The sequence below is a fragment of the Syngnathoides biaculeatus genome, chromosome 2 (assembly GCF_019802595.1).
Source record: "Syngnathoides biaculeatus isolate LvHL_M chromosome 2, ASM1980259v1, whole genome shotgun sequence".
In the NCBI taxonomy this organism is placed as follows: domain Eukaryota; kingdom Metazoa; phylum Chordata; class Actinopteri; order Syngnathiformes; family Syngnathidae; genus Syngnathoides; species Syngnathoides biaculeatus.
In genome coordinates, this window is record NC_084641.1 from 41,755,088 (window position 1) to 41,774,516 (window position 19,429).

The following is a 19,429-nucleotide window of genomic DNA, read 5'->3' on the forward strand; positions in this document are numbered from 1 at the left end:
TCTCTCAGTGATATTAAAATTGGTTTGATGATTTGAAACCTTTGTGTGTGATAGATATTCAAACAAAAACAGAAATCAGGAGGGCACGGCACTATATCCAGTGGTACCTCTACTTATGAGATTAATCCATTCCAGAAGTTGATTCGTAAAGTCAATTTCTAGGAAGTAGAACCGCATTTTACATGTAAATAGCCCAATGCGTTCCAAGCCCCCCAACCCCAAACAAAAATAAGCATTCAAAGTACGTTATGAAAAGAATACAAATTATGTTCATTTACCTTTGGCATTGGGCAACTATGCGAAGAGAAATGTGAGTGACAAGCAAAAGACATCATGGGGGACAGAGGAGGCAAACTTTTGACTGCTGAGAGAAAACTTACGTACAAATGTATGCACACACACACTACTTAATTCCACTAATGTTTCTTTAGGCCAACGGTGGATAAAGACGAATAAATTTGCAAAAAACAGATGAAAAACTCACAAAAAAAGTTGTACTTTACCAATGTGTGCTGGAGAGTAACAGCACTAGAGTAATTCGGTGACAGTCGAGTGCCCAAGGCAAACGAAAAGCCTCATGGGTAAAGATTGACGTCCCTCCAAGCCAGTGGGATGCCAGGATGATGCTACGATGATAGCCAATGGGAGAGTAGTTCTATCGCACCACACACACCAAGACACAGGAAATGTATCATGGGTAAAGATTGACATCCCTCCTAACCTAAGGGATGCCAGGAAGATGCTACAGCGATAGCCAATAGGAGAGCAGCTCTATTGCGCCACACACACCCATTATACAGAATGTTTACATTTGGTGGAATTTGGGGGCTGCGAATCCAACGCCTATTTTTTCCTTTCATATCCTGAATTTTCCTTCATGGCTCAAGAAAATATTTTTCAGAGGAGGCATTTTGGAACCTGAATTTTTCGCTACTGCAGACATTCGTAAGTAGAGGTACCACTGTATCTTCTTTTCTCTGATGCTTTCTTGAACATTTCCCTTTTTAAATGTTTCTTGAACTGTTCCCTGCTTTATTTCTTGATTTTTCCACTGTTTTAAAAGCTGTTTTTGTCTCTGTTATTAAATGTTTTAAATAATGTAAAGCACACTTTGTGACCTTGTGTATGTACAATGCCAATTTCAATTAAGTTTGGGCATTGTGTTAAACAAAAACATAATACAATGATTTGCAAATAATTTTCAATCTATATTTAATTGAAAAAATGTTGTATATATGTAAACAAGATATTTAATGTTCAAATTGATCAACTTGATTGTTGTTTTTTGCAAAAAATCTTTAATTTAGAATTTTATGGTTGTAACACGTTCTCAAAAAGCTGGGACAGGTGGCAAAAAAGTGAGAAAGTTGAAGAATGCTCATCAAACACCGGTTTGAAACATCCCACAGATGAACAGGCTAATTGGGAACAGGCTATCATTGTATATAAAAGGAGATTCCCTGAATTGCTCAGTCATTTGCAAGCAAAGATGGGGTAGGGTTCACCTTTTTGTGAACAAGTGCGTCAGATAATAATCAAACCTTTTAAGGACAATGTTTCTCAACATCATTATGAGGAATATAGGGATTTCATCATCTACATTTTTTGAGAATCTGGAGAAATTTCTGCATGCAAGAAGCATGATTGAAGGCCAACATTGAATGCCTGCATCAAAAACCGACACCAATGTATAAAGGATACACGAGCTCCGGAACACTTCAGAAAATAATGTCAGTATCTACAGTTTGGCGCTACATCGGTGAGTAGCCAAACTCTACCATTCAGAGCAAAATCCATTTATCAACAATACAAAGAAATGCTGTTAGCTTCTCTGGGCCCGAGCTCATCTAAAATGGACAGATGCAAAATGGAAAAGTGCTTTGTGGGCTTACGAGTCGACATTTCAAATTGTTTTGGAAATTGTGGATGTCGTGTCCTCCCACCCAAAAAGTAAAGGAACATCTGGATTGTTATGGATGCAAAGTACAAAATCCAGAATCTGTGACGGTATGGAGCTGTGTTAGTGCCAATGGCAAGGGTAACTTACACATCTGTGAATGCACAATTAATGCTGAAAAGTACATACATGTTATAGAGAAACAAGTGCTTCCATTCAACCACTGTCTTTTTTATGGACGACCCTGTTTATTTCAGAAAGAAATGCCAAATCCTATTCTGCACGTGTTACAACAGGGTGACTTTGTAGTAAAGGGGTACAGGTACTCAACTGTCCTGCCTGGAGTCCAGACATATCTCCCATTGAAAATGTGAGGCAGATTATGAAGCGTAAAACACGACAACGGAGGCCCCGGACTGTTGAACGGGTGAAGCTTTACATCAAGCAAGAAAGTGAAAGAATTCCACCGACAAAGCTTTAACAATGAGGGTCCTCAGTTCCCAAACATTTACTGAATGTTGTTTAAAGGGTGATGTAACAGTCGTAAACATGACCCTGTCCCAGCTTTTTTGAAATGTATACCAGCCATAAAATTTGAAGTTGATCATCATTTGTGAAAAACCAGAAGGTTTATCAGTTTGAACATTAAATAGCTTGTCTTTATACACGAGAAATCACGGTACTTTGTTTTGAGAAATGTTTTTTCCACAGCACCATACGCATGATTAAACATTGCACCCTGCCACCATTTTGTACCTTTGGGCCTTCCACGGCCTCTACCAGATGGTTTGACCACTTTTCGTGTCTTGGGAGGTTTCTTCTCACGACGGGAGGGGCTACCACGTCCAGTCACGGTGAAGTCGAAATCATTTGGGTCAGTCGTAGTATCACCGACCTTCTGGAAGTAAGCGATGAGCTCCACCTTAGACCGGAAGGCCTTTCCCTCCGAGCTTTGCCGCAAAAGAAAAGCTCATGGCTTATACATGCAGTGACAGAATGGTCACACCACAACAGCGACTCAATGCTCTATGTTATTGCTACTCCCGCCATTGAGCAGACAAAACAAAAATAACAAAGTACAATGTTTAAGCGTTTAAGCCAGAATACGCACAGGTGGAACGTGACGTTGAGAGGGGGCATGATGCTCACAGAGGGCATAACATAGACCTTGGAGATGTTCCAGACAGGCTCGTTTCAAAAGACTGGTGTTCGTGTTCTCTTTGTGACCTAATGCCAACTGTCGCAGAATGGCAGTCTTGTTGTGAGTTTGATAAAGGTTGAACAAAAAATGGAGCGTACTGGAATGAACTTGGATCACAATCAACTTGTCTGCATAACATAGGTACTACAGACTAGATAATAGATACAAAGTTGACGAAGACGTGTTATGTATCAATTTACTTGTACATACAGTGGAAAATCTGTAAGTACTCATTTTTAACGGTCTTGGAATCCTATGTGAACGGTATGTAAATGCTATGTGAGCTTTATGAATGCTATGGGCTATGTCCAATATTTATAAAAAAATGAAAGCTTATTTTCTGAGTACAGCATAGGACTATCTAAAGGTTTATTTATATGTGGAATATAAAATGCAAAAAAAAAAGAAGGGACTTCCCTAAAGTGATTACACACATATATATATATATATATATATATATATATATATATATATATATATCTCAATCCATTTTCTTAGCCGCACGAGGGTCGAGAGAGTGGTGGAGCCTATCCCAGCTGTCAACAGGCAGGAGGCAGGTTACACACACGCAGATATGGGGAGAACATACAAACTCCACACATGGAGGTCCGGGAATGAACAGCTGCTCCACCGTGTCGCCTCATAAAGTAGGTTGTTGCTTATACAGTACCAGCACGTGAGGCTGTAACGAAGCGGCTCATAACCGGTAATGATTAGATGCGTGCAAATTTCCCCGGCTGATGAACAAGCCTCAACTGTGACAGCTACAGCTTTATCCTGTCAGGTTGACCCCACAGGAGGTTAAAGGTCTAATTCAGAGGACCTATATTTTATTTATATATCACACAAATGTAGCAAATTTTTCATCAAAAAATATTTTTCAAGTTCTCAACACAACAGAAATTAAATAAATTAGCACCAAAGTGCACATTTTCTTTGTAATACGAATGCCTTCGATGTGTTTCGAACCGATGCTCTGTTGAAGCTGCTGCCGTGTGACGTCACACCAAGACAACCCCAGTAAAGAAAACGGCTTCCAACACAGACAATCATACACGCTGGTGAGTGGGATGTAGAGGAGATGGACAGCAGTGATGAAGTTTTTATGGAATGCTTTTTGGAAGAGATATGAACTAAAGAGGAGGAATTTTCTTATTCTTTCCAGGTTAAAAAAAAACCCATGCAGGTGTAATTCAACTATATATGTTCGAACCTGAGTTGATGAATGCACCACAAGGACAGGATTCGCGAGACCTGAGGAAGTTGAGGTGCAACTTCGCACCCAAAACACAGACTGGTAGGTGCCCCACGAAATCTACGTACACCTTGTTGACGAAATAATCTAATTCAAACATGTTTAAACGTCTGACGCTGCTCGCACACAACAGTGAGTCGACGTAAAACAAAACTTCTGCCTCGTTCTGCGTTTAAAGATCACGTTTATAGCCCATTCTTCGCGTTATTTACATGCATTTAGCCCGTATTTTAAATAATGCACCTAACACTTGAGAGCACACACTGCTGTAGTCGAATTTCAGGACGACCTCAGCGTCAACAGTACACTGACGGAAATCCAAATTTCGTCACCTCCTTAACATCACATGGATAAGGACATTAGCTAACATATATATCTGTATCGGTATTGCACTTACATTAAAAACGAGGTAGATATTTGTCAATACTAAACAATTGAACACGTATGTACTTACTTGCTACCGAAGCCAAGTGAACGCTGTACCGGGTTTTCAAAGCAGTCCTCCGTGAAATACTTGGAAGATGTTAATGTCGACTTTGATATGGAAGTTCAATGCCATAACCTGCCCATCTGTTCATCTTTCGGCCATTCATGTAAGCTGACTCTGTCAGCATTTGACGCAGAACAGCCAAAAAAAAAAAACAAAAAAAAAAAACCACACACTTCCTCATCATCTTTGCTAACTTTTTCACTCTCTGGCTAAATGTTGCCTTGAGTTCTGGGGAGACATTTTGAACAAAATCTTGAGACTGACTTTGACGCTAATTTATTTCATTTCAGTTGTGTTGAGATTTTTTTAAATATTTATTATGAAATTTTAGCTACATTTGTATGATAGACAAATAAAATACATTTGCTCTAGATTAGACCTTTAAAGAAGAACAAATTTAGGTGGGTTTTCTCAGTTTTGTTCCAGTCAGGCGCAGGGTCATGGATGTTTCTTCCGGGTCTGGTTGTGAAAGGTGGCATATATCCAGATTTTGCTTGGATTTCAAAAATGTTCTTTATTTAGGTTTTTTTTTTTTAATTAATGTCCAAAATATAGGTAATAATAATATTACTTCACATTGGAGGGTTTATTTATTATTGTTGAATTTTGAGGAGAGTCTTCCATTAAGACTGGATGAACATGGGAAAAGATCCAAATCACGATTATTTTAACTGCTATTGAAATCATGATTCATAAGCATGATTATTCATTTAGTTTACAATTTTGTAGTTGCTTAAATACAAAAACTGCAAAATGTACCAACACTAAAATGTTTAAATGGATTGAATGAGGTCAATAAGAAGGATTAGTTTGCTGAGGTATATGCCCCATGGGAATTGCTGAGATGCACCCACATTTTCAATATTTTCTGCATTTACCATATGCAGTATTCATTTCTCCACCGGTCCCGGTGTCGATGGCAAACTTGATATAGAGGCCTGAACATGATGTTTCATTCAATGTTTATAACTCCCAACTGAAATATAGAATCTGTGAATGCGACTTTGCTATCAAGGAAGTAGCTTAACTATCAATCCATTTTCTGTACTCCGTGAAAAGCTATTTGATATTGAAATAGTGACACTAGGGAGAAATGTAGTAAACCTAGTCGTGTCGCTCGTTCCCACCACTGGTGTTTTTGGTGCTAACCATAAAGTTGTGATGCACATCACAAGACCACTCATGCTAGCGCACAGATGAGAATTGTGAGGTCTCATACAACCGATTCATAGACTTTCCAGTCCACAGCACTACAATCGCTATATCTAAAGATTCCCGTCAGATTCTGTATCGATTATGGTCTCCCACAAATACAGTCTCGATCTCTTATTATCGCTAGCTTTTGCCTTTACGAATTTATACCCGGTCACATTGGTTTATCATTCCCAAAACTAGTTTACATTGCATCTTACTTGATTAGGTAGACGTCAAACTTCCCTGCGGACCGTCCAGACTTTCTCTGCTTGAGCTTGCGGGTCCACCCTACAGGCAACGAGGGGTCGTTATACAGCGGTCCACGATCTCTGATAATGGAGCGCCGCTGCCTGGGAGAACCTGCAGATTCGGTACCAGGCAACGCTTGTGATGGCCCCGCCACTGGCTCTGATGGCTACCAGAGAAGCACCAACATCAAAGATGCTTCACATCCTTATCTCGTGATCAAAATGCAGTTGGCGCCTCCTTCACTCACCGAGGTCTGTGGCTCCAAACCTAACGAGGGGGAGGGCTCCTGAGAAACAGCCACCTTTTCAATAAGCCGATGTTCTTTGCGAGCCTTCTTCACCTTACTGTGGGGTCGTTCTTTCTCCTCCTGGCTCTCTGTCGCCTCCTCTCTGTAGAACATAGATTTAATCACGAATGAAGTTGCAGACACCTCAAACGTTTGAAGATGTCTCTTACGGTCGTATCAGAGAACCAAGTTGTGTTCAGAAGATAGCAGAGGCGCAACCAAAAAGTTGATGATATGCCATCACGGTCAAACCGCATCCCGTAATTTTCTTTTAGATTATTAGGGTTTCCAGGAAATTATACTGTATGTGGGGTGGGAGGTCACCATTTACACACATTTATTTTACTTCTCCAATGACATATAATTTCAAATACATCTTCAAGATATCAAAAACATGATAATACAGTGGAACCTCTAAATTCCAACATCTCTGAGTTTATACAATTGGGCATTCCAGCATTTATTTTTGGAAAAAAATCATCCTGATTGATAAAACTAGAGTTCAAAACTGTCATGCACACGAGACATGCACATACCCTGAGTTATCTCACTCCAATCAAACATTTTTGTAAAAATGAAAAGAAGGAAGAACCTCAACATGGTCATTAGAAGGTAAGAAAATTAGGCTTTAGGAACGTTTGAGTATCTTTGAGCACTATCTGGACGGTTTATTGTGCTCGTTCAAGGTAATACTTCTTTGAATTATGGACAGACTCAATTGAGGATTATAATGGACTATTTCGGAGGGTGTCAATTATAGAAACGAAGCTCTACGGTCATGAAGTGTATGTAGATGTGAATGGACCGTCGGGACATAAAGCCACTCTAGAAATGTCTCAAAATGGTAAACCGAAGTGTGTTAACAAAATGCCACTTAGCTCAACAACAAAAACAGATGTGAACTGTCTGATCAATAACAGCTCATCCAACAGTTCTCCCTGGAATTAATTGGGAGCAAAGCCCAAATATATAAGACATCATAAAGGGAGGACACAACACCAGTAGATTATCAAGGAATCCTACTAGCCTGCCCTGCGGGCTACCTCAACCCCAAATCCGCGCCCATGGACACGCTACAGTGAAGAGCAAGAAAAACAGATGAGTCATTAGTACTAACAAATGGATTTGAGCCACTTTTACAAGACCAAGGCCAAGAATGGGCATTCTGCACCATCACTGAAATGTATTAAATTAAATCATAAAAGAAAGGAAATGGGACCCCAAATGTTAATAGTTGGTGATGGAGCTGTCAAGGATGTGAAAGATTATTGCTGTGATAAAAACACTAAAGTACTGTTTTATCAATAACATGGTGTCTCATATCTCTTAAAAAAATATCCTCGATATCACAAATCAGCACGCAATTGCAAAATCTCATTTTCTTGGAGCATGGATGTTCTCAAGCAGCAATCAGAGGTACTGAAGTGAGATTTCATTGATGTCCTAAAAAAAAAGTGCAATGTTTGGATGCTGAGGGTTTTATTGGTGGACCTTTCCCACTTGTAATATTTAGAGATGAATGTTTTGCAAAGCTCCATCAGGTTAATAAGTGGTTAAGCGAAGTGTGAACTGCACTATCCATGATTTCCATTGACAATTGCTCCACTTTTTGGGAGCACAGACATCTTTACAAAACAGACGATTTCTGCCAAAATAGAAAAGGGGTTAAGTATTAACAGCCAACATTTTTTACTGTGTAAGTCATTCTCCCTTCCAAAAAGGGTTAGGGTTAGTTGTTGTTGTTAGTTAGTTGTTCCAAAATAATTGGAGGAACAGGAGATAAGGTGAGACAAGATGCAGACTGACTCATTAGGGTCATCCAAACAATCGGAGGAGCAAATGACAAATAAAATGAGCCAGCACATTCAATCGTCCACAACTCTACCTCCCCCAGTGGAGCCAAACCGACACAAAACACACTCTCGATAAGCCTAAATGCAGTGTTGGGTCTCACGGATAAGGTAAAAACTAAACATAACTTTTGGACTCCAGGCCACACCACACCGAGATCCTCCTCCCATCCCCCCTTGCCTGAAGCCATTGCCCACTGAGATGTGAAAGGCACCTCCTCCACCCATAAAAAATCCATACCAGTCACTCACATTTGGAAAATGTACGGGTGTGGTCAGTCATGCCCGCAGATATAAAGTTATGGGTGTGGTCCACCAGTCATTCCCCCAGATATAAAGTTGTGGGTGTGATTAGGGATGGAATCTCAAGATTTTAAAATAACTTACTGAGTTGTTATAGCCCAGTATGTAGTTGTTACCTAAGACCATAATCAGAATTTTTTGACACTGCATGGAGACAGACATTTTAAAGAGATCAAGAGACATTATATTTCAAAACTAAGTATTCATATAACCAAATCATTTTATTTCATCATGATGTATTGTTATAATCTAGCATAATTTATGGCACTATCTATTGTCAATCCATTGATGAAAGCTAGCAGTAGATCTATATCTTCCTAAAGCATGCACGGGAGAAAATGAACGTTCGCATTTAGATATATGGACAGACTAGTCTGTTAGAACTTAGATCAAGTTAAAATAAATCTCAATCTCATATTTATTATAGTTTCATACTGAAACATTACCTGTGTTATATCCCAGTAATGTTTTCAGTGTAACTGAATTTCCTATGACATGGATCATGTTAATGACTTTCGAGGTAAATGCACTAACAGTACGTGAAGAAGCTCCGAACATAACTTCCGAGACTTCCGAATGTCGAGACTAACGTTCCCTCTAATTTTTTACGTGTCTGAGCAAACACACGAAGCCCATGAGCGCCCCCCTTTGACCAGTGTGAGGAACATCAGATGTATGAACTGTGGTCAGATAAGTGTCATCCATTGAAGTTACATGACTCATTCAGAGTTTCAGATTACAGTTTTTACATTCCCATTATAACATTTTTAAGAACAATTTTGTGGTTTTGCAAACCTACAATGAAAATGTCAACAAACAAAAAAATACATTGCTAACTAAACCAAGGCAACTCGGGTTGTTGGGAGTCAGTGGGGAGAATACTTTGAAGACCTGCTCAATTCCACCAACAAGCCTTCCCACGAGAAAGCTGAGTCTGGCTGCTCTGAGGCGGGCTCTTCTATCTCTGGGGTTGAGCTCACCGAGGTGGTTATAAAGCTCCTTGGTGGCAGGGCCCCGGGGATGGATGAGATTCGCCCGGAGTTCCTAAAGGCTCCGTATGTTGTGGGCTGTCCTGGTTGACACGCTTATGCAACATCGCATGGACATCGGGGACAGTGCCTCGGGATTGGCAGACTGGTGTGGTGGTGCCCCTTTTCAAGAAGGGTGACCAGAGGGTGTGTTCCAACTATAGAGTGATCACACTCCTCAGCCTCCCTGGTAAGGTCTACTCAGGGGTACTGGAGAGGAGGGTCCGTCGGAAGTCGAGTCTCTGATTCAGGAGGAGCAATGTGGTTTTCGTCCTGGGGGTGGAACCGTGGACGAGCTCTACACCCAGTTGAGGTGTTCCGGGCATGTCCCACCGGAAAGAGACCCCAAGGACGACCCAGGACACGCTGGAGAGACTATGTCTCTGGGCTGGCTTGGGAACGCCTCAGGATCCCTCCGGAAGAGCTGGAAGAAGTGGCTGGAGAAAGGGAAGTCTGGGTATCCCTGCTGAAGCTACTTCACCCGCGACCCGACCCAGAAAAGCGGTAGATAATGGATGGATGGATGGATTTTTTTCAGAACTGCTGACAATTATTTGTACTGAGTACAACTATTTTGTCATAACAGGAGAGATAAACATTCATGTAGACAACAACATGGAAGTAAAATCAAAAAGACATTTTGGCATACGACACACATTTGACGGCTCTCAACATATTAAGTCCAACTCCCACTCAAGGTCACATCTTAGATCTGGTCATCTCTAAGGATGTTGAGATTCTATCATTTGACATTAAGGATATGGCTATTTCTGACCATTTTTATGTATTTTTTGAGCGACAGATTCTTGCAAAAGTTAAGACAACCTCCATGTCTGTTTAGAAAATGTACATAAATGAGAGTAGTGCCACTATGTTTAAGGAGACCCGCTGTGCCACAAACTGTGAATGCTAAGACAGTTGATGAACTTTTGGACAATTTCACCTTGAAAATCTCAAATGTCATGAATGCTGTTAAAACTAAGACCATCTTGAGCTGACCTAAAACACAGTGGAGGAGCACAATGATGGTCAAGAGCTCTCAATCAAAGTGTAGGAAACCAGAACGCAAGTGGAGAAAAAGTAAACTCCAAATTGACTATGACCTCTCCAGTGTCTGCCATTTAAACAGAGTTAGGGCTAGACAGCAACACTTTTCTGAAATCATTCAGAACCTCAACAATACTCGCACTCTGTTTGCTGTGGTTGACAAGCTCCTTTCAGATAGCTCCGGATCTCATAACAGCTGATAAATGCAATAAATTTGGCTGTTATTTTAGTGAAAAATACATTAATATCAGCACAAATCAGCAAAATGCAAATGATAGTACATCTGAAGCCAGCCAGGGACCTTCTCAGAATTTGATACAGTTGACAAAAAAAAAAAAAAAAAAAAAACTGTAGAAAAGATTGTTCAGCAGCTGAAACCATAAATGAAGTGTCTTGACTCAATACTATCTCACTTTTCCAAAACTATTGTGAAGTCAGTGCTAGGTGATTTTTTGCAACAATCACTTGCTCAATTCCATCTGGCTAGTTTCTTGAAGCTCTTAAAGTATCGGCTGCTCAGCCTCTTCTAAAAAACAGATTGCTGGATGCTTTCATGTTATCAGGCCCATCTGTAATCTCCCTTCCATAGCCAAGATTGTTAAGAAAGTTATTTTTAATCACCTGAGAAATTTATTGAATTTATATTGACTTTTGACAAATTTCAAAAATGTTTCCAAACTCATCACAGTACAGAATCTGCTCTTTTCACAGTGCTAAATGATAGAAGGTTGAAGGCTGACTCAGGAAAGGTGTCAATTTTGATCTTGTTGGATGTCAGTGCGGTTTTTGATATGGTGGATCATAATGTACTACTGAACAGGTTGAAACGTGGGTAGGACTAAATGTAATGGTCCTTAAATTGTGCAGGCTCTACCTGGAGGAAAGGAGCTACTGTATTTTGTAACCATTGGAAGTGCTCAATCTCAACAAATGGCAATGGCATGTGGGGTCCCTCATGGGTCAGTTCTTGGACCCCTCCTGTTCAGCCTGAATATGCTACCCCTGTGTCAAATTTCCCATAACCTTTTCTCCATTCTTAAGGCATCTTTTCGCCCGCAAATATTCTGTTGAATAAGTTGGTCAAAAACTCCACAGCCATCTCTCCAAATTGCTTCCATACCTCCACCGGTATGTCATCAGGACCAACTGCCTTTCCATTTTTCATCCTTTGTAGTGCCTTTCTGACTTCCCCTTTACTAATCATTGCCACTTCCTGGTCCTTCACAATTGCCTCTTCAACTCTTCCTTCTCTCTCATTTTCTTCATTCATCAACTTCAACAAGTCAACAAGTATTCTTTCCATCTATTTAGCACACTACTGGCACCAGTCAACACATTTCCATCTCCATCCTTAATCACCCTTACCTGCTGCACATCCTTCCCATCTCTATCTCTCTGTCTGGCCAACCTGTAGAGATCCTTTTCTTCTTCTTTCGTGTCCAACCTGGTGTACATGTTTTCATATGCCTCTTGTTTAGCCTTTGCCACCTCTACCTTTGCCCTACGTTGCATCTCGATGTACTCCTTTCGCCTCTCCTCGGTCCTCTCAGTGTCCCACTTCTTCGCTAATCTCTTTCCTAGTATGACTCACTGTATTTTGGGGTTCCACCACCAAGTCTCCTTTTCCCCTTTCCTACTAAGTACAAGTACTACAAGTACTCTCCTGCCAGTCTCTCTATTTACCTTGGCTGTCGTAGTCCAGTCTTCCGGGAGCTTCTGCTGTCCATCGAGAGCCTGTTCACCTCTTTCCGAAAGGCCACACAATATTCTTCCTTTCTCATCTTCCACCACATGGTTCTCTGCTCTACCTTTGTCTTCTTAATCTTCCTACCCACCACCAGAGTCATCCTACACACCACCATCCTATGCTGTCGAGTTACACTCTCCCCTACCACTACTTTACAGTTAGTAATTTCCTTCAGATTACATCGTCTGCACAAAATATAATCCACCTGCGTGCTTCTACCTCCGCTCTTGTAGGTCACTATATGTTCGTCCCTCTTCTGGAAATAAGTGTTCACTACAGCCATCTCCATCCTTTTTGTAAAGTCCACCACCATCTTTCACTCAAAGTTCCTTTCCTGGATGCCGTACTTACCCATCACTTCTTCGTCGCCCCTGTCTCCTTTACCAATATGTCCATTACAATCTGCACCAATCACAACTCTCTCGCTGTCTGGGATGCTCAGAACTACTTCATCTAGTTCCTTCCAGAATTTCTCTTTCAACTCTAAGTCGCATCCTACCTGTGGGGCATAGCCACTAACCACATTATACAGAACACCCTCAATTTCAAATTTTAGTCTCATCACTCGATCTGATACTCAACCTTGTTTCCGCCCGGAAACTGCTTTGGTTTTCGAACGAAAATCAGTATTCGAACACCCCGACCAGCTGACAGAAAAACAGAAAAGACCTAACGCGCATGCGCGGCGCAACCAGTTGACTCACGCATTCTTCTGCTCGCGAATGTTTCCCAACACTGTTGTGACTTTTTTTTTTCTTCAAATTGAGCAACATTAACTCCCGATCATGGCTCCAAAGAAGGCAACTGTAACTGCTGGTGCTGAAAAAAGGAAAGTGGTGTGTAAAACTGTCGACCTCAAGAAGGATTTGATCCCCGAGCACGAATCTGGTGTGCGTGTTTCTGAGTTATCGAAAAAGTATGGCATGGCCAAAACGACGATTCTGAAACACAAGGATGCCCTCAAAGCAAGTGATGTTGTTAAAGGAAAAGTTGACCAAGCAGAGGCCACAGATCTTGGAGGAAGTCAAAAAGTTGGTTCTTATTTTAATTTTTTTATTCTTATGAACGAGCAGCAGTTAGCGGGGGGGATAGTGTTGGCGAGGAAGGGAGGAGATGTCGGAAGGATGTCTCAAGTGCCGATATTGAAGCTATCTGCGCTTAATGGAACAACATCCATAATTGTGCAGAAATTCATCACCTGAATAAAGCTGAATGTTGCAGAACACTGCAAAATTGTAATGATGTTGTTATGAGGCACTTCAGAAAAGTGCTCAAAAGATGGCCGAAACAAACAGATTTGTTCTTAGAGGCCAGTCACCCCACCGAAGACATTTGAAACTGTAGTTTTGCATTGCTTTTTTCTTTTGTTCCATTAACCCTGCCTCTAGTTGAAAGTTATATTTTTTTTCACGTTGCGTACTTTCTGTGCAAATAAAGAAACAATTTGTTTCCCCCCCCTCATTATTCCTTGTTTAAAGTTATTCTGCACTTTTGTTAATAATAAAAAAGGTTTACAAGGTTGGGGGCGGAGTCGCTACAGATACGGCAATGCATTCCCAGCCTAGCATACTCTACTAAGCTAAAGTATACATTTTAAGCAAAAAATAAATATATTTCTTAAATGAGTTAATTATTTAAACTATACTTTAAACTCTACTATGCAGTTTATTATCAGGAAAAGCTAAAAGAAATTGATTGAAAAAAAAACATTTTTTTGGCTTGGAATGCATTGTTTCATTTTCCATTCATTGTAATAGGAAAACGTGCTTTGGTTTTCAACCAGCCTTCTGGAACGGATTGTGTTCGAGAACCAAGACACCACTGTATGAGGATTCATCTGAGATGACATGCTGTGGTGACCCCTAACGGGACAACCCAAAAGAAATACATACATACTTGAGCTCAGTCCCTATTCCCTGTGAATATTGGGGGTCCACTGTATAACACTTAAATTTAGTGGTGTGACATGAATGAAAATTTATGATATATTTATTTGAAATTATTAACAGGAGTTAAATTTGAACACTTGTAATCTCAAATTAAATACGTCAGCAACATTTTCTTTCTCATCTTGGGTCCTCGGGACTCAGATGTCACTAACTCCTCCAAGTGATGCAAACAGTTAAACAGCTTCACTGACTTCCATTATGACAGGAAATAAAGGTTTGCTCAATTGTAAAGCACTATTTTTTGCCATACACCCTCCACCAGACCATCAGGAAACAGTTGAATGCACAAGCACAAGTTTTAAAGTTGAACAAAACACTGAAATGTTCAAGATTTCTGTTGATAAACAAATAAGTCAGTGGTCTGACAGCAAATGACACAATGACATCACATGCAGCTGCTGATTGCCATGCAACTTCACACATGAGCAGCAATGCACGCACATGCTTCCGCTCTTTAAGGAGGGCAGAGCCTGCATGTTGCACAACGTTTTCTTGAACAAATGGATACCTGTGAGGATTTTTTTCTCCCTTTTTTATTTGGTCTCAGCTTTGTTTCCACTCAACTTGAAGTGAAATGAAGAAATGTTCTTGCCTCTGAAGGCCTCTCCGTGTTTACAATTTTTGATGTAGGAGTGTGACAATCTATCAGTGTATTTATGAAAACTGGAACCTCAAAGGTCAAAGTTGCGATCTGCTTCTGGATAGTGATCCACATTGATTTGGAAGTAATTTTCCCATCACAGATGGGATGAATAGAAATTATCTGTTCTTGGGCAAATTACTTTGGCAAAAAAGTAACTGAAAAAGTAACTGAATTACCTCGTAAATATAACTAGTCACCAAGGAACATAAATATCTATTTTTCTTTCTTCTTTTTCAAATAGGTCAAAGAATCCATAGTTTTGCATCGGTTTCACAGGCTATCACCATGAATGATAGTATTCTTTAGCTTTTTTAATGCCCAACCTTAGGCGTGTCTATCAGTGTATTTATGAAAACTGGAACCTCAAAGGTCAAAGTTGCGATCTGCTTCTGGATAGTGATCCACATTGATTTGGAAGTAATTTTCCCATCACAGATGGGATGAATAGAAATTATCTGTTCTTGGGCAAATTACTTTGGCAAAAAAGTAACTGAATTACCTCGTAAATATAACTAGTCACCAAGGAACATAAATATCTATTTTTCTTTCTTCTTTTTCAAATAGGTCAAAGAATCCATAGTTTTGCATCGGTTTCACAGGCTATCACCATGAATGATAGTATTCTTTAGCTTTTTTAATGCCCAACCTTAGGCGTGTCTATCAGTGTATTTATGAAAACTGGAACCTCAAAGGTCAAAGTTGCGATCTGCTTCTGGATAGTGATCCACATTGATTTGGAAGTAATTTTCCCATCACAGATGGGATGAATAGAAATTATCTGTTCTTGGGCAAATTACTTTGGCAAAAAAGTAACTGAATTACCTCGTAAATATAACTAGTCACCAAGGAACATAAATATCTATTTTTCTTTCTTCTTTTTCAAATAGGTCAAAGAATCCATAGTTTTGCATCGGTTTCACAGGCTATCACCATGAATGATAGTATTCTTTAGCTTTTTTAATGCCCAACCTTAGGCGTGAAAAAAAAACAAACTTCTGGTTCCGATTTCCCCACCAACCCTAACAATTCCTGCCTTTCTGAACATTTTTACACCACGTAATAAATATGTCAGGGGCATGATTCTCCACGGCCACGCACGTATTCACGGCACGACCGCACGCTGCTGTAGAAGCACAGAGATACGATGGGTGTTCGACAGGAGCCTCAGCGAGCGGCGTTGTGGCCATGTGCCACATCCTCATGGGTGCTGCTGCACTTCGTTGCACCCTGATTACATTGTGTATTTAAGCCTTGTTTTTCATGACACTGTTTGTCAGATCGTTGTGTGTATATGCATGTGTGTTCACAAGCGTCAGCTAGCGTAACTGCCTCGTCCCATGTCATAGCGTTACTGAGCCATATCAAATCAAGTTACTTTTTCATGTTTTGCCATTTCCGACTTTTGACGCGGTTATTTTGACCAAGCCTTTTGCCTTGCAATTCGCCCTGTTGGCCTGCCTTCCCACGTATGACCTCTGCCTGGCAATAAACCTTCCTAAAATCCACGGTTATGTCTCAGCTTCCTGCATCTTGTTCCTACCCTCTGCCTCATTTGTGACAAAATCAAGTTTATTCATCATTTTGGCTAATATACCGGTGTTTCGCAATGAGAGACGCCATATTGAATTTTGATCTTGTTATGGACAAGCGGCCGTGAATTAATAAGAACTGACAAAAAAATGGCGGCACCATTTGTTGGAGACGGAGTAAAAATATTTTGTCTATTTTGTTTTTAAAAACTACCTACCAACCCTAGTTCTGAGATGTAGGAAATCGTAACCACTTTTTTTTGCCTTATTATTTATTTTGCTTTCAAATCATTTTTATTATGACCAATTTACATCTTTTTTTTCTCTATTACACTGTTTTCATGACTCTGTTGTAAGGATCCCATGGGTCTTTAAATAAAGAATGAAGAGCTGCAAGAATAGCCTGTTTTATATGGAGCCTTCCATTCTGATTGATCGGTTTGGACGGCCAAACCAATTACAAAATGTGCCATATAAACACCTCAATTAATATAAATAGGAATAATCCGAATGGAATTTCATTCGGTTTCACAGGAGTAAAATATTCCTTTTGCCAAAACGATCAGAAATGTTCACCATGCTTCATTTCACTGTAAATGCAGGATGTCATTGTTTATGCACGGTATAAATATGCTGGCTCCCAATGGACCTTACATGCGACAGACTTCTTCTTTTTAACTATTTATGAGTTGTTTTTAAATAGAGTAAGTAAGTTTCTTTAAGCTTGTCCCGTTAGGGGTCACCACAGCGTGACATCTCAGATGAACACTCATAGGTTTGGCACAGTTGTTACGCCGGACGCCCCAGTGAAGGCCCCAATGGGATATGAACTCATGACCCCTGGTTTACCAAACCAATGCTCTAGCTCAATGCCATGGGGCCTCTTATAAATTGTTTTTAAATAAACGTGTAAAAACAATCCCAACTACTGTGCCGAATAGATCTCTACTTTGATAAATGTTCACGATGAATTACACTTCAGATGTCTATTTTGATTAAACGTAGTGCACGGTGCGTATGTACCCATTTAGAAAAGATCATGTCACATCTAAACCACAGATCTTTCATTTGAATTTTCTTAATCTGAATGACAAAAATTCTCCAGGTAAACTTTTGCTACTGTGTGGTTGGTCCACTGAAGAGCCCTTCACCTGGCAATCATATATAAGCTCATGTTTGCCACTGAGGTTATGCTTAATCAACAGTTAACATTCCTGTGTTTGTATTAATTGGGGATAAGAGCTGCGTATTTCGTCATCTTGATGTACATCCATCCATTTTCTTAGCCACTTATCCTCACAAGAGTCGCGGGGAGTGCTGGAGCCTATCCCAGCTATCATTGGGCAGAAGGCGGGGTACACCCTGAACTGGTTGCCAGCCACTCGCAGGGCACATTGAGACGAACAGCCGCACTCACAATCACACCTAGGGGCAGTTTAGAGTGATCTTGATGTACATGTGCTTCATAATGGCGGGGTATGCTGCGAAGTTGGTGTATTGGAATTTACAGAGAATCTTCTTCTTTTCCTTTCGGCTTGTCCCGTTAGGGGTCGCCACAGCGTGTCATCTTTTGCCATCTTAGCCTATCTCCTGCATCTTCCTCTCTAACCCCAACTGCCCTCATGTCTTCCCTCACCACATCCATAAACCTTCTCTTTGGTCTTCCTCTCGCTCTTTTGCCTGGCAGCTCCATCCTCAGCATCCTTCTACCAATATACTCACTCTCTCGCCTCTGAACATGTCCAAACCATCGAAGTCTGTTCTCTCGAACCTTGTCTCCAAAACATCCAGCTTTGGCTGTCCCTCTAATGAGCTCATTTCTAATCCTATCCAACCTGGTCACTCCGAGCGAGAACCTCAACATCTTCATTTCTGCCACCTCCAGTTCAGCTTCCTGTTGTTTCTTCAGTGCCACCGTCTCTAATCCGTACATCATGGCCGGCCTCACCACTGTTTTGTAAACTTTTCCCTTCATCCTAGCAGACACTCTTCTGTCACATAACACACCAGACACCTTTCGCCAGCTGTTCCAACCTGCTTGGACCCGTTTCTTCACTTCCTGACCACACTCTCCATTGCTCTGTATTGTTGACCCCAAGTATTTGAAGTCGTCCACCCTCGCTATCTCTTCTCCCTGTAGCCTCACTCTTCCCCCTCTACTTTTCTCATTCACGCACATATATTCTGTTTTACTTCGGCTAATCTTCATTCCTCTCCTTTCCAGTGCATGTCTCCATCTTTCCAATTGTTCCTCTGCATGCTCCCTGCTTTCACTGCATATGACAATATCATCTGCGAACATCATGGTCCAAGGGGATTCCAGTCTAACCTCATCTGTCAGCCTATCCATTACCACTGCAAACAGGAAGGGGCTCAGAGCTGATCCCTGATGCAGTCCCACCTCCACCTTAAATTCCTCTGTCACACCTAAGGCACACCTCACCATTGTTCTGCTGCCATCATACATGTCCTGTACTATTTTAACATACTTCTCTGCCACACCAGACTTACGCATGCAGTACCACAGTTCCTCTCTTGGTACTCTGTCATAGGCTTTCTCTAGATCCACAAAGACACAATGTAGCTCCTTCTGACCTTCTCTGTACTTTTCCACGAGCATCCTCAACGCAAATAATGCATCTGTGGTACTCTTTCTAGGCATGAAACCATACTGTTGCTCGCAGATACTTACTTCTGTCCTGAGTCTAGCCTCCACTACTCTTTCCCATAACTTCATTGTGTGGCTCATCAACTTTATTCC

General features: G+C 40.8%; 1 protein-coding gene across 1 annotated transcript in view; it reads right to left on the bottom strand.

The window, feature by feature from the left end:
- The window catches only part of mecp2 (methyl CpG binding protein 2), a 37,728-nt gene that overhangs the window by 10,684 nt on the left and 7,615 nt on the right, over nucleotides 1-19,429 (bottom strand). Inside the window, exons 2-4 of the mRNA XM_061805904.1 lie at nucleotides 6,534-6,675; nucleotides 6,256-6,452; nucleotides 2,654-2,847 (exon numbers count right to left, since the gene is read on the bottom strand). Coding sequence (XP_061661888.1) covers nucleotides 2,654-2,847; nucleotides 6,256-6,452; nucleotides 6,534-6,675 — 533 coding nt within the window. The remainder of the gene's footprint in view (nucleotides 1-2,653; nucleotides 2,848-6,255; nucleotides 6,453-6,533; nucleotides 6,676-19,429) is intronic.